Here is a 16,260-nt window from a genome sequence, read left to right as displayed (position 1 = left end):
AGGTCAACCTGTTAATAGAGGTTTTTCATTGTTTATGTTCATTTCTATACGCTCTCTATACAGAGTGTATTTTGTACTCTATAAAACTCCATAGAAGCGATCCTTTTAAAACACAAATCTGATGAAGTCATTCTCCTGATCAGATGTCTCTAATGTTAAACCACCACATGATATGAAATACAAAGTCCTTATTGTGGCATACAGACCCTACATGACCTGCCCCTGGATGCCTCTTAGACCTCATCTCTATCACCCTCCCCTTGCTCATTATGCTTCAGCCACACTCTTCTTTTTATTATTCTTTGACTGTCAAGAAAAGCATTTGCATTTATTACTCCTTCTGCTTAGGAAAACTCTTTCTTCAACTCTCTGTCAGTTCAACCCAGCTCTGTTTTTTCAATGTCTCTTTGCTCAATGTCTCCTCACAGAAAACCCTCCCATTATTATTTTCCTTTGCAGTACTTATCACCATTTGACAAGTTTATCTGTCTATTTATATTTGGTCTCCCCCCAATAAAAGAAAGAACTTTACCATATTACAACACGGACTAGACTAGATAAATACATGATTTTTTAAAACTGCAAACAACAGATCTGTAATGGTAAGTACTTAAAAAGTAGCAACCTATTTTACATAGAATCAGGACAAACCTAGATTCAATAAATCCTACTAAACTGAGTTCAAAACAGAGAAACTGACAGCCAGTAAAGTGGACCTGGTCAGTTTAATCTCAAAGGATAAAAGGAAGAGTCTACAAGCAATTTTGGTGACTCTACCAAAATCATACAAGTGCTCTGATTTTTACCTATACAAAGCCACACGGAAGCCTTCTTGACTTTGATCTAGATTTAAGGCAAGTTAAGAAGAAAATGCCTCTGTTAAATATACATGGCCTTGGTTTAATACTGGAGACCTTTCCAGGAGCATTTTAATTCTTTTATAAAATAGACATGTTCAAAATTTAAACAACTGAGTGTACAGTAAAGTTTTCCTCCTACCTAGCCAAACATTTCTCTTCCCTAAGAGCTTTCCAATTTCTTATATATCCCATCCTATCAGTTATGTTCTGCATGCAGGCATTTTATAAACTCAAGCACATTAACTATACATAGAAAGGACCCATGAGTAGATTTTGTAGATTGTGAGGCTAATCTGGTTTTCGGTCTGACCTTTAACCTAACACCAGGGCAGGGACACACATGTTCAGAGTGAAAACTGATGAGTGAGGTGGGGAATACTAGAATTAGGAAGTTTTTTTTATGCTCTCCCTTTGTATTCTTGAGGCTGAAGGTAAGAAAAAATAGCCTCTCATTTACTACTATGATTTCATTTTTCTACTTACTGGTAAACAGGTCTTCAGGTGGAGTTATTCCAAGTAAATAGTGGAAAAACAACGCAGCACAACGAAGGTAAGGCATGATGCCATTCTTCAGCGAGACCCACAAATACCAGCCAGGAATATCACAGGCAACGCAGCTAAGAGGCAATAATTTCAGAACAGAACAGAATACTGATGAGCTTAAAACTCTAGATTTTAAACAGACCCTCTTTCAAAAACATAGCTAAGCATTTAAATAATTTTTATCCATTTAATTTTTAAACATTTAAAACAAAGTATTTAACTAGCTATAGCTTCAGTCTATACATCTAATAATTTCCTAAAGAAAACCACAGGTGACGTCAGAGGAATGGCAGCGTAAGAGATTCCCTTTGGTTTCTTCCCTTGAAATTTCAACAACTTGAACAGCTATCTCAACAAATGATTCCATGCTCAATGCACAAATACACCGGAGAGATCCACAGGTGCGGATCATCTAAAGATGTGGACAAGTAGAGCAAAAGGGGAAGGCAAAAGGGAGAGGGGCTGAAACGAGCCAGGCATGCTCACAGCGGGGCTCTGTTGAAGAGGGGAGGAATCCAGTGGTGACTGACATTCCTTGCAGCCAGGAGGAGACTCAGTGGGCAGGAGTGAGCAATACAAGCTGCAGCTGAGCTGAGAGACCTAAGCAAAGACACATACAGTACGTGGTAGTATGGCCATGATTATCAAGCGGTTGGCATTTCAGATGGAGAAACAAAGCCATGGAGTTTGGCCACCTTTCCTTAGTCTCCCCTTAGTCTCCCCGAGCAGTGGTTGCCAACCTTTCGGACCTCACAGACCACCAGTGGTCCGCAGACCACCAATTGGCGACCGCTGTCCCATAGCATGCCTCCCTTTGCCCTTGGTATTTATTGGGTTGCATAGCACATTATCTGCAAGCCTGAGAACTAGCACTACAAAGTAATCCCATTTTTTTCTGAGTGAAAGGTGCACTCTGTGACCGGTCCCGGGGAGGGGGAACAAGGGGAACCCTGTGGAGGCCCAATGCATTGCAGCTACACAGCAGCCAGAGACAGTGGTGGTGGGTTGACACTGTGGTTTCACAGAGCTAATAAAAAAAACTAGTGATTCAGCGCCACCAACTGGAAAAGAATAGAAAGACCTCTTTATATTAATCTTGAAGTGCTACTTACACATAAATGTCTAGAGAGGAAGGAACCCATCAAATACCATGAATAACCAAGGTAGTGAGGCAGATAGAAAATGAAAAATCTCCAGAAAACACACTTAAAGACACAGAAACCTGTGACATAAATGACAGAAAATTCAAGATTGCAGTTCTGAAACTACTCAGTGAGATGTGAGAAAATACAGCAGACAATTTAGAAACCAACTTAATGAACAAAACCAGTACTTTACCAAAGAGATTGAAACTTTAAAAAAGAACCAAACAGAAATACTGGAGATGAAGAATTATATAAAATAGATCAAGAATAAACTAGTGCCCTAGTTGTTTTGGCTCAGTGGATAGAGCGTCGGCCTGTGGACTGAAGGGTCCCAAGTTCAATTCCGGTCAAGGGCATATGCCTGGGTTGTGGGCTTGATCCCCAGTGGGGAGTGTACTGGAGGCAGTCGATCAGTGATTCTCTCTCATCATTGCTGTTTCTATCTCTCTTTCTCTCCCTCTCCCTTCCTCTCTGAAATCAATAAAATATATGTTTAAAAAAAAAAGAATAAACTAGTGAGCACAGAAAATAGAGCAAACCAAACAGAGGAAAGAATCTGTGATATAGAAATCTAGAAATGACAGAAAGGAAGAGAGTGATGTGAGCATAAGGAAAAAGAAAAAAAGACCTCTACAAGAACTATCTGACTCTATATATTTAAAAGCCTAAGTAAGGGGTGGGCAAACTTTTTGACTGGAGGGCCACAATGGGTTCTTAAACTGGACCGGAGGGCCGGAACAAAAGCATGGATGGAGTGTTTGTGTGAACTAGTATAAATTCAAAGTAAACATCATTACATAAAAGGGTACGGTCTTTTTTTTTTAGTTTTATTCATTTCAAACAGGCCGGATCCGGCCCGCGGGCCATAGTTTGCCCACAGCTGGCCTAAGCAACCGTTACAACTGAACAACCGGTTGACCAGTGGCTAGGACACACACTGACCACCAGGGGGCTGACACTAAACACAGGAGCTGCCCCCTGGTGGTCGGTATGCTCCCACAGCCAACCTCCTGTGGCCCCTTCCCCTCAGCCGGCCAACCTCCCACGGTCCCTTCCCCTGGCTGGCCAACCTCCCAAAGTCCCTCCCCCTAGCCAGTCCCCCATAGGCCTTGATTGCCGGCCAGGCTGAGGAACCCCACCCATGCATGAATTCGTGCACTGGGCCTCTAGTATAAGAATAATAGGCATACCAGAAAGAGAGGGAGAAAGGGAAGAGAGCCTATTCAAACAAATAGTTGACGAAAATTTATCAAACCTATGAAAAGAACTAGATCCTCACTTCCAAGCAGTAAACCAAATACCTAGTTACCTCAATTCAAAGAGGCCTCCTCCAAGTCACATTGTATTAAAACTTAAAAATTAATGACAAAGAAAGAATTTTCAAGGCAGTCAGGGAAAAGAAAGTAACCTATAAAGGAAAGCCCACTAGGTTATCATTGGACTCCTCAGCAAGCCAAAAAAAGAGTGGAACCAAATATTCAAACTACTGAGAGAAATAATATCCACCAATAATAATATATACAGAAAACTTATCCTTTAAATATGAAGAAAAAATAAACACTTTTCCAGACATACAGAAGCTGAGGGAATTTACTGCCAAAAGACCTATATTGCAAGAAATACTCAAGGGAGGTTTTTCCACCTGAAACAAAGAACAAAAGGTCACAGTCCAGCTAGTGTGGCTCAGTAGTTGAGCAATGACCTATGAACCAGGAGGTCAAAGTTAATTCCTGGTCAGGGCACTTGTCCGAGTTGCAGGCTCAATCCCCAGAGGGGGGCATGCAGGAGGCAGCTGATCAATGATTCTCTCTCATCACTGTTGTTTCTATTCCTCTGGCCCTCTTCCTTCCTCTTGGAAATCAATAAAAATTTTTTTTTTTTTAAAAAGAAGTATGTCTTCTTGATACAGTGTCCCCATTATCATTATAAAATGTTCAACTTTGTCTCGTTACCTTTATTATCTTGAAATCTATTTCATCAGATATAAATATGGCTAAACCTGCTTTTCTGTGTATGTTATTTGCTAAAGAATTATTTTCCACCTTTTCAATTTTAATCTAGACGCGTCTCCTAGGCTCCTTACACTAACTTCGTATTTTTGGATTCTTTTTTCATTTTGCTTTTCCGGTTGGGTGTTTTTTGCTTCGTCATATTTCAAATCTTTGACTTGATTCTTGCGATCCTCTCATCTGCTGTTGGGAGTCTGTATAATATTCTTTATTTCAGTGAGTGTATGCTTAATTTCTAGTTGGTCCTTTATCACAACATTGAGGGTCTCACTAGATTTCTTGAGGATCTCACTATATTTATCGGCAGTTTCTAGAAAATTCTTAAAAAACCTTAAAAGTGTGGTTTTGAACTCTATATCCAGTAATTTGCTTTCCTCCATTTCTGTCATTTGTGTCCTGTTTCTTTGTCTCGGCATTTTTTATGCTTCGCCGTGTCGATAGAGTGGCTTTCTGTGCTAGGTGTCCTATAGGGCCCAGTGGTCCAGCCTCCCTAATTACCTGAGGTAGACACTCTTGGTGCACCCCCTTGTGGGCTTTGTGCACAGTCTTGTTGTAGTTAAGCCTTGATTGTTGTAGGTAACACTGGGAGGATTTGACCTCCAGGCCAATTGGCTGTGAGAATCAGCTGTGTCTACGGTGGGAGAACTGTGCTGAAGACACTCTTATGGCGCAAGACTTGCTTCAGTGGGGCTTTGGTGCTCACTGAGTCTGCCCCCTGAGTGTGTCCCTTATGGATCTGCAGAGTTATAATTGGATGGTCCCACTCTGACCACTGGGTACACTGGCTCCTGGATCTATGGAGATGCTAATCTAGCCTCTGCCTGAGGCTACCCTGCAGAAGCCAGCTGTAAAGCAATGCAAGTTGCCCTGGGGCCTTGGGCAGCTGCAGTTTGTTAAGTAATTTTCAGATTACAAAGGGCCGGGCCTTTCATATGCAAAAGCCTCTGTGCACGGCTTGGGTGGGGTAGAGCCCCAGGGGATCAACTGGGCCAGCGGAGGGAGCAGTATGGCTACTCTCAGTCCTGTCCTCAGAGGCCCCGACAATCGTTGTGTGTGCCTCCGAGAGAAAGCTGCCCTCGATTTTCGACTGATGCCAGACAGTCCCGTTTCTCCTGTATGAGTCTGGGTCCCTAGAGACTTGCCCGGAACTGGAGCTCAGAGCCTGAGACTTCCTCCCGATTGAAAAAGACAATCGTGACCTCAGCCGCCAGCCCTCTCCGCATGCACTTCCGCACCTTTGTAGTTTACTTCCACACCGCACCTCCTCTTAGTCTCGGTATGCTTTTCTCTTTCCTTCCAGTTGTAGAATTTCCACTCAGCCAGCCTTCCTGTGGTTCTGGATGATGTCCGTTCTGTCTTTTAGTTGTATTTTTGAAGGGGTTGTGCGAGGCAGCAATCTCCGGTGTTTACCTATGTCGCCATCTTGGTTTTTTTCCTGGGCAACAGTTCTTAATATGTATGCACCCAATGAGGGAGCACCAAAATATATAAAGCAACTACTCACAGAATTAAAGGGAGAAATAGACCAAAACACAAAGTTGGGGAACTTAATACTTCATTGACAGCTCTAGACAGATCACCCAAACAGAAAATCGACAAAGAAATGTCCTTAAATCAGATCAAATGGACATAATTGACATTTACATAGTCTTGCATCCAAGGACATCAGATAATACATTCTTCTCTAGTGCACATGGAACATTCTCAAGGATAGACCATATGCTGGGCCACAAAACTAGGCTCAGCAAATTCAAGATGACTGAAATTATACCAAGCATATTCTCAGACCACAATACTTTAAAATTATAAATTAATTGAAAAAAGGAAGTAAAGAAGCCTACAAATTTGTGGAGATTAAACAACATATTACTAAAAAATTGAGAGCCCAGAAATAAAACTGCAGGTATATGGGAAAATACTTTTTTTTTTAATCCTCACCTGAGGATTTTTTCCTTTGATTTTTAGAGAAAGTGGAAGGGAGAAAGAGAGACAGAGAGAAACACTGATGTCAGAGAGACACATCAATTGGTTGCCTCCGGCATGCCCTGTACCAGGGCAGGAGCCTGCAACTGAGTACATGCCCTTGACTGGAATTGAACCCGGGACCCTATAGTCTGCAGGCCAACGCTCTATCCACTGACCCAAACCAGCTAGGGGATAGGCAAATACTTTTTAACAAAGGAGCTAAAAACACACAATGGAGAAAAAAGCCTCTTCAATAAATGGTGCTGGGAGAATTGTAAAGCCACATGCAAAAAAATGAAACTAGGTAACTATTTGTCCCCTTGTACAAAAATTAATTCAAAATTAATTAATTATAAAGACCTAAATGTAAGATCTGAAATATAAAGTACATTGAAGAAAACATAGGTACGTACTAAACTTATTGACCTGGGTCACAGAGAACATTTTATGAATTTGACCCCAAAAGCAAGGGAAGTAAAGGCAAAAATAAATGAATGGGACTATATCAAACTAAAAAGCTTCTGCACAGCAAAAGAAATTGGCAACAAAACAAAAAGGCAACCAACTAAATGGGAGATGATATTTGCAAACAACAGTTCTGACAAGGGGTTAATAAAAACATAAAAAACTCATACAACTCCACACTAAACAAAAAATTCAATTAAAAAATGAGCAGAGGACCTGAACAGATACCTCTCCCAAGAAGATTTATAACTGGCCATCAGATATATGAAAAGATGTTCAACTTCACTAGCTATTAGGGAAATGCAAATCAAAATTACAATGAGATACTACCTCACACCTGTTAGAATGGCCATTATCAATAAGACATGTAATAACAAGTGTTGGAGAGGCTGTGGAGAAAAAGGAACCCCCATTCACTGCTGGTGGGAATGTAAACTAGTACTAGTACTATGGAAATCAGTATGGCAATTCCTTAAAAAATTAAAAATAGAGTTACCATATGACACAGCAATCCCTTTTCTTAGTATCTATCTAAAAAACACTCAAAATAATTTATTTGCAAAGATTTATGCACCCCTATCTTCATTGCAGCATTATTCATGGTGGCCAAGAAATGGGGACAACCAAAGCACCCTTTTTAGAGGATTGGATAAAGAAGATATGGTACAGCCGAAACCGGTTTGGCTCAGTGGATAGAGCGTCGGCCTGCGGACTGAAGGGTCCCGGGTTCGATTCCGGTCAAGGGCATGCACCTGGGTTGCGGGCATATCCCCAGTAGGAGATGTGCAGGAGGCAGCTGATCGATGTTTCTCTCTCATCGATGTTTCTAACTCTCTATCTCTCTCCCTTCCTCTCTGTAAAAAATCAATAAAATATATTAAAAAAAAAGAAGATATGGTACATATATACTATGAAATGTTACTTAGCCATAGGAAAAGATGAAATACTGCCATTTGTGACAACATGCATGGAACTTGGGAATATTATGCTAAGAGAAATAAGTCAATAGAAAAGACTAAGAACTATAAGATTTCACTCTTATATGGGATATAAAACTGAAACTCATAGACAGAGACAGACAATGCTATGGTGGTTACCAGAGGGAAGGAGGTGGGAGGGTAGTAAAGGATAAAGTGGGCCAAATATATGGTGAAAGAATATGATTGGACTTTGGAAGATGGGCACACAATGCAATATACAGATCATATATCAAAGAAATGTACACTTGAAACCTATATGACCCTATTAACCAATGAATGTCACCTCAATAAATTTAATAGAATTAAAATTAAAAAAAGGAAATTACAAATCCTACATCTTTACCATGTATATTTCTAAGACAAAGAACTACTTTCTTCTTTTTCCTAATCCTTATAATGAAATATAGAGCAGATACTTTATCACTAACCCAAGTAGCTAGGTGAGCTAAAACAAAATTAATAATTTCCTGATTTCTGTATTAAAATTAACTCGTGATTTGTAGAATAGTAAACTATCCTATATGATACTGTAATGGTAAGACACAAAGAGTGAATAGAATGTAAACTATGGACTTTAGTTAATAACAATCCTATATAATAAAAGCCTAATATGCAAATTGTCCCCTCGACCCAGAGTGACTGCTTGCTATGATGTGTGCTGACCACCAGGGGGCGGTGCAGAACATGGTGGGCATTGGCGATGCAGCACTGGCAGTGGGCAGCAGTAGAAGCGCTGCCAGCTCCGATGACAGTGGGACCGTGGCAGGATGGTGAAGCAGGTGAGCAGGTGGCGCCAGGCCAAGGCAGGTGTGAGCAGGGCCCGATCACCCTGCCCATTGCCTCGCTGAAGGGGACCAGAGGCGGCAGGGGGTGGGGTTGCCACCTGGCTCCCATGACTTAGGCAGAGGGAAGGCAGGGGGGCGGGAGCCCAGAGGCCCAGGTACTGCCCAGGGCCCAGAGGTCAGCTGGGACCTGCCCTTCCACACCAGACGCTCGCGCTTCAATCACTGGCCAGGCCCAGGGACCGCACCCGTGCACAAATTTTGTGCACTGGGCCTCTAGTGTATTAATATTGGTTTATCAAATTTACCACACTAAAGGAAGATGTTAATAATAGGAGAAATTGTTAGAGGGAATATATGGGGAACACTGTACTTTCTGTTAAATTTTTCTGTGGTTATTGAACACTTACCAACCTATTTTCTATTTTTCTACATTTATTTAAACTAACTGCTGCCATTTAAAAAAATTCTATCAAACTTTGCCTATATTCCCATAATATTTACAAGAGTAAAGATGTGCCAAAACTTCTTTCAGTCTGAGAAACAAATACTATTAAATGGCTAGCTATTATTCCAAAAGCTCTCTGTTCCGTTTTTAAAATTAAAATAATTCAAAAGTTATACTGTCAAACAACTGAACAAAGAAGTGGAATTATTAAAACAATACTAAGATAGCCCTAGTCAGCTTGGCTCAGTGGATAGAGCATCAGCCTGTGGACTGAAGGGTCCCAGGTTCGATTTGGGCAAAGGGCACATGCCTGGGTTACAGGCTCAATCACCAACCAGTAGGGGTTGTGCAGGAGGCAGCCGATCAATGATTCTCTCTCATCACTGATGTTTCTATCTCTCTCTCCTTCTCCCTTCTTCTCTGAAGTCAATAAAGAAAAAAAAAATACTAAGGTAGATTATGCTAATGGACTGCTGCTACTCACCCACTTGTATATTGAGAAACTTCTGCCATGAAAGAAGATGCAGAATGAGCCTCTTCACTGTCTTCTTGAATCTGAGCAAGGGGAAGGCCTGAAAAAGAATTCTGAAAGATAAATCTATAAACTGGCTATTCCATTTACAAATTACACCTCAATTTCATGGTTCCAGGATAATAAATAATGTCTTTTCAAGGGAAGATTTTTCCCTTGTTCTCAATCTAAATAGTTGATTCTGATATTAAAACTATTATGTAAACTTTATCAGTATCTTACCCAGAGAAACAAAAAGAGCAAAACCACAGCCTAGCTAAACATGGATATTTAATAAATATTTATTATTATATAATAATTTGTAATGATATATAAAGAGAATCCATAAAGAACAAATGAGTGATCCTTCAACATCAGACAAAATACAGAACTTAGCAATATATGATTAACCACAGTACAATTAATTTTGCCAATAAATCATGGGCAAATGTTATTTATAGTTAAATAATGGGAATTTGTCAGTCAGTAAGATAGCAATGTAGTTACCTCTGTCTATGGTAAGAAGTATCTGAAGTATGTGTGCCATGGTGATCAAATGAAAGAGATAAAGGTGGTTATAAGAAGAACTAATTGATGAAGGCTGTAGATCAACAGTGTCATCCCAATACAAGGATGGGAATGCTAACACAGCACCTACCTATAAGAAAAAATGGACATCAACATGAGTAACAACAAAGACCAACACAAATTAATCTTATAACTAACTGTAAAGGGCACCAGATGCTGCATCATGTTTGTATGTTTTTTTTATAAATAACTATCATAATTTTCCTAATTATTCAAGAGAATATCTTAGAATATAATGTACCATAAATGGAGGACAAAAGTCGTCATCAAACAGGCTATTCCTTTGCTGAGTCTGCTTATTCTAGCTCTAGGCAGTGGTCTCAACTCTGTGAGGTTCAGAAGATTCAATAAGTGAGGATTTTTGAGCAGATAGCTCAAAGGCTCTTAAAATAACACTGATACACAGGTTCCACTCCAGCCCAACCTAATCAAAATCTCAGGGTTTAGGGTTCTGTTTATTAGCATTCTTTTCAAAGTTCTCCCAAGAGATTCCAAAAGACAGGGTTGACAACCACTAGGCAGAGGCCTGCAAAATGAGGGATGAGAACACTGGCTAACACAAATTCCATGCTCCCTATCTCACCACTGCTTTCCCTAGAGAATGTGTTTCGAAGGAATTAGATCATTACAGGAATGGAAAAGTTCTTCAAGCAACTCACAAAACAGCTGCCAGACATCCATGTGTTTGGGGGAAGCCTAGCTGTGTCCCTGGCCAGTTCCTATCACCAAATAACTAACAATTTTAACACACTGCGTATCGCATAGAAATCTCTAAGACATACGCCAGGGACCGCACGTTTTTGGGCAAACTGCACGTTATTTAAATCATCATAATGCACTTTAGGTGTTGTTTTTCAATAATTATAACATTTTTATTTACAAAAAACAATTAAACAATTAAAGTTCCTAGTACTTTTTTTTTTTTTTTTAATATATTTTTTATTGATTTTTCACAGAGAGGAAGGGAGAGAGATAGAGAGTTAGAAACATTGATGAGAGAGAAACATCGACCAGCTGCCTCCTGCACATCTCCTACTGGGGATATGCCCGCAACCCAGGTACATGCCCTTGACCGGAATCGAACCTGGGACCTTTCAGTCCGCAGGCCGACGCTCTATCCACTGAGCCAAACCGGTTTCGGCTCCTAGTACTTTTTTAACGTATGGTACTGCGTAAAACATTTTCCTCTATGAAGAGGGACCAAACAAAATTTACATAAGTATCTAGATTCGCTCCTTTTTCCATGGGCGTGAAAAACGAGAACACTCGTGAGGTCCTTAACAGATGGCGCATGAAACACGAGAAAACTCCTGAGCGGTACAAAATGTGCTAAGATAGCTAAAGCTGTCATTCACTGCTTATAATGTACGTAAGTTAAGAAAAAGGGGGAGAGGGAAAGCATTATATATTAGAAAAAGTTTGCTTGTATAATTATAATCAACCATGACAAGACCTATTACAAAGTAAAGAGTAAATGTGCTTTCATTTTTACAGTGGTTTTGATGGTCTCAGTCAAATCTGTATCTATTTGTAAACACAACAGACAAAAGAGACTTCATAGTTTGAGTACCAGAAGCTTATAATCTTGAACAAGGAGCACAGACTTGAATGAGACACATGAAATTATAAACTTGAGTGACTTTTAATAAAATTTCATTGAACACTTACCAAAACATGAAATAGATCTATAGATAGAAGGCAAGGTGTATCTTCTGATTTTAGGTTCGGAAGAACAACTAAAATAAAGAAATAATTATAAGTCAGTCAGTAAGACGGCAATGTAGTTAAATATAATGCAAAATGTAAACATCTAAAACAAAAATATAATTGGATTATAGAATAAAGAATCTGATAAACTGGTACATTACAACTTTAAGATATGGGAATCATAATTAAATATAAACTAAACTGAGAAAAGGCTCCTGGAAAGCCTTGGATAAATCTAAGGGTTAGAAGATAGAATTTAGGAGGTACAGGTAAAGAAACTAGGATAACTGAAATAGAGATTGTTCAATAAAATTTGCTGAATAAAAAGAATTACTTTTATACAATGTTCTCTACTTTCACCCCCTAATTAAAAATTTCTAAATGTTCTGTGATAAATAAGTGAATAAATTTGAGGTCAGAAGCAGGGAGAGCATGCAAAGCTGTATAAGTGAAATGAGGATGGAGAAGAGCCTCCTAAACAAAATAATGGTTAATATGGATTGATGACTGGAAGGAAATGCAGATAGCTCAAAAGCTATTGACTTTCTAATTTAGTTAGTCTCTAAATTTACAAGTGAGGGAAGAAGTAAGAAGGAAGTAAATCAAGAATTTAAAACAACAGTAAGGGTTGTCTATATATAAAAATGAGAAAATTAATTGTATTTCAATAAAGCTGTAACTTTTTCAAGTGAAGGCAAGAAGACTCTTTCCAGACTAGGTTAATTTTTTTTTTTTTAATATATTTTATTGATTTTTTACAGAGAGGAAGGGAGAGAGATAGAGAGTTAGAAACATCGATGAGAGAGAAACACCGATCAGCTGCCTCCTGCACATCTCCCACTGGGGATGTGCCCGCAACCCAGGTACATGCCCTTGACTGGAATCGGACCTGGGACCTTTCAGTCCGCAGGCCGACACTCTATCCACTGAGCCAAACCGGTTTTGGCCTAGGTTAATTTCTTAACCCCAAATTCAAGAGTCTGAACAAAAAGCATTAAAGTTAATTAGGAGCATAGATTTTTGAGTAAAAATGGGTTCCAGTAGTGGTTATGATTATTTGTCATATGCAGGTGACTTAACTTCTCTAAGTCTACCGTATACACAAGATTGTTAGTAGGTTCATTAGCATATGCATTTAAAGCACTTTTCCGAAGTCTGGCATATACTAACCATTTGATAAATGTTATTAATATTGGCTTTATAAAACAAACTAAAGTGATCACAGGGTGATGTCATTAACTAGCCCTTTGTTCTTGACAAGTCACTTGTTTCTAGTTCTTATTTCCTCATATGAAAAATTTTCAGTAATATTTTTGATATATCAGTTAACATATCCATGACACTATCTTATTTTCTTCTGTGTTATAAACTTCTTTGTTCTCAAGACATTTTAATAACTCTAATCTCTTGTCCTGAATTCTATCATCTTTTCTGTCATATTTTGAGGTATTTTAAAAATCATAAATCCCATAATGTGTGATAAGTGCAAAAGCAGGGAGATGCCCTAGCCGATTTGGGCATAGCATCCGCCTGTGGACTGAAGGGTTCCAGGTTCGATTCCATTCAAAGGCACATACCCGGGTTGTGAGCTTGATCTCCTGTAAGGGGTGTGAGGGAGGCAGCTGATCAATGAGTCTCTCTCATCACTGATGTTTCTCTCTCTCTCTCCTCCCTTCCTTTCTGAAATCAATAAAAATATATTTTAAAAAAAATAAATAAAAAAGCCGGGAGATTATTTGGAAGTGCTAGTAAAACAAGGTATTCAAATTATGACTGAAATGAAAAGAGATACCAAGAAATTAAAAACAAAAACAAAATTGAACTATGCAAACAGGACAAATGGTTCAACATAGCAAGAGGTCTTTTTTATTTTTATTGACTTCAGAGAGGAAGGGGAGGGAAAGAGTGATAGAAACATCGATGAGAGAGAATCATTGATCTGCTGCCTCCTGCATGGCCCCTGCTGGGGATCGAGCCTGAAACCCTGGCATGTGCCCTTGAATGGAATCGAACTTGGGACCCTTCAGTCCACAGGCCAATGCTCTATCCACTGAGGCAAACCGGCTAGGGCTGTATGTTTTTATTTTTTTGTTTGTTTTTGCATGTTCAAAATGAGTGTAGTATGTTGTTTCTTAACAAATACACTGCCAGCCATGTGATGAAAAAGAAATGTAAATAATGACATAGTAATAATTCAGAGAAGACTCTACCTGATAGGAGACGAATCAGAAGTTTCTGTATCAGGACCTGAGGACAGGTACTCCTCTGTGCAATGGCAAACTGCATTAATGCTTTCAGACCATTATGCTAAGTTGTAAGAAAGGGGAGGATAAAAAGATAATAGACCTAAGTCATTCACTGTAAAAATAATTAGTTGCAGACTTATTATACATTGTACATTCTTACAAATAAATTACAATATTTTTAATACTTCTATACAATTTTATGACCGGCCCAAATTTTTAATCAATTTTCCATGACAAAGAGGTATTAAAGCTATAATCATTTCAATTTTCATTTAAGTATTCATATTCTCCAGAGTCAATTTCTTAAATGCTTGATCCAATTTATTCTATTGAGACCCATACAAATAAATATGTTAATAGAAATTACAAAATGATGGCAGGTAACCAGTGAATTCAGGGAACAGTGCTTCTATTTCCCAAACAGAAGGAAGAGAACTAAAAGGAAGCCTACTGTGGACTCTAAGTGTCCTGTGCCAGCTGTCAGAGAATAAGAGGGTAATGGCTAGGAAGGAAGTGGTCTAGGAAGTCCTTGGTTGCCCATTCTGTGTTTACGGAACTACTGAGCACATTTCCTAAGTACCATTTTCAGGGCATGTAATGAGGCTTAGGTCTGAGGCAGGAGTACAGTCCTATAGTGTCAGGATATGCCCATCAAGGAGCCATGGCTTAGTTTTATTCTTTTATTCTTCTTCTTCTTCTTGAATTCAGTATGATGATTTATCTAGAGCTAAGCCACCATTAATAACTAAACTTAGTAAGAAGGAAAAATGTAGGTTTTTAATTTTGCAATAAACAGAGAAGGGGAGAAAAATTAACTAGTATCATCTGAAATCTCTCTTAATTACATTGAACTACCAAGATTGAGTAAGCTTTAAAGTATACAATGGCCATTCAGGCTCTAGGAGACTGAAGTAGCTCCTTAAAAAACAACAACATGGAATTCTGATAATTTTATAGAAAAAGGAATGAATAAAGAATTTTGAGAAGATAAATTAATTGCAGATTCCTTAAAAGATCATACCATGAGTTACATGTACTCTGTAAGAACACACATACCTGTCTATTTTGAAGTGCTCCAAATAGAGGTTTTCCTTCATCTCCCAAGAGGTTTTCTCAAAGAGTAAAAAAAAAAAAAAGTAATAAATCCTGAATATTTGGTTTCTGTCTAGCAGATGTTCTTTTACTAATTACATTTTTGACCAGATAATTTGCACTTCTCTGTTTCAAAGGTTCATGTTTAAGTCTATGCCAAAATTTCTAAATCTTTGAGTGAGAGAATATTATAGAGCCAAAGACAGACTGTTTACAAATTGCTACTATAGAATAATTTCCCTGTAGCAATCTATAAATAATACTTGGGCAAAACAAAGCTTCCTGGTTCATTTTTCCCCTTTTAACATCTCTTCTGGGCAAAAAAAATTTAAATAAATAATTTTTATATATAATCGCAACCTATTTTTATTATAGTTGACATGTAAGTCAATCTATTGTGTTGAAAAATGCATAAGGCAGATGCAAATAAGTTTATTGTTGTTACAAACAGTATTAAAAAGAATTATAACAGATTAAGAGGAAAAAAGATAAAGTTAAAAATACAAAAAAATGAATTCAGAAATATATTCTGCCTTGTTGGCTAGCATATTTATTGCTAAGCTACTCTTTTCCTTTTTTTTCCCCCATCAATTCTCAGCAGCAGATACATCTATGAGTGGGGAAGACTTATTTCCTTTTTTCTTCCCCCCCAATATTGTAATGTTCTTAACTATGATAACACATTCTGTATATGTCGCTTCATTCTCATGGAAAATGAGATATGTTAGTTAGCAGCTTATGCACTAGGAATAAAGTACAGTATTATGTCCACTGGATAGAAAAGCACTATAGTAAAAACAATGTAACACTATGTTAATCAAATATAGTCCAATTACTAGATTGCAGAACCACATATGAAGATACAGCCCTTTCTCCAGTCAATTTCTCATCTCGTTTATGACAAAACTGTGACCTTTTT

General features: G+C 38.5%; 1 protein-coding gene across 1 annotated transcript in view; it reads right to left on the bottom strand.

Annotated features, from left to right (window-relative positions):
- Nucleotides 1-16,260, bottom strand: part of UBR1 (ubiquitin protein ligase E3 component n-recognin 1) — a 141,803-nt gene that overhangs the window by 21,377 nt on the left and 104,166 nt on the right. Inside the window, exons 37-42 of the mRNA XM_081112661.1 lie at nt 15,306-15,361; nt 14,214-14,310; nt 11,965-12,032; nt 10,216-10,366; nt 9,682-9,769; nt 1,344-1,477 (exon numbers count right to left, since the gene is read on the bottom strand). Of these exons, the coding sequence (XP_080968787.1) occupies nt 1,344-1,477; nt 9,682-9,769; nt 10,216-10,366; nt 11,965-12,032; nt 14,214-14,310; nt 15,306-15,361 (594 nt within the window). The remainder of the gene's footprint in view (nt 1-1,343; nt 1,478-9,681; nt 9,770-10,215; nt 10,367-11,964; nt 12,033-14,213; nt 14,311-15,305; nt 15,362-16,260) is intronic.

This window comes from Myotis nattereri, assembly GCF_964212035.1.
Source record: "Myotis nattereri genome assembly, chromosome: 1".
Classification (NCBI taxonomy): Eukaryota; Metazoa; Chordata; class Mammalia; order Chiroptera; family Vespertilionidae; genus Myotis; species Myotis nattereri.
The sequence above is the reverse complement of the archived record's forward strand: the minus strand, read 5'-3'. Positions and strand labels throughout refer to the sequence as shown.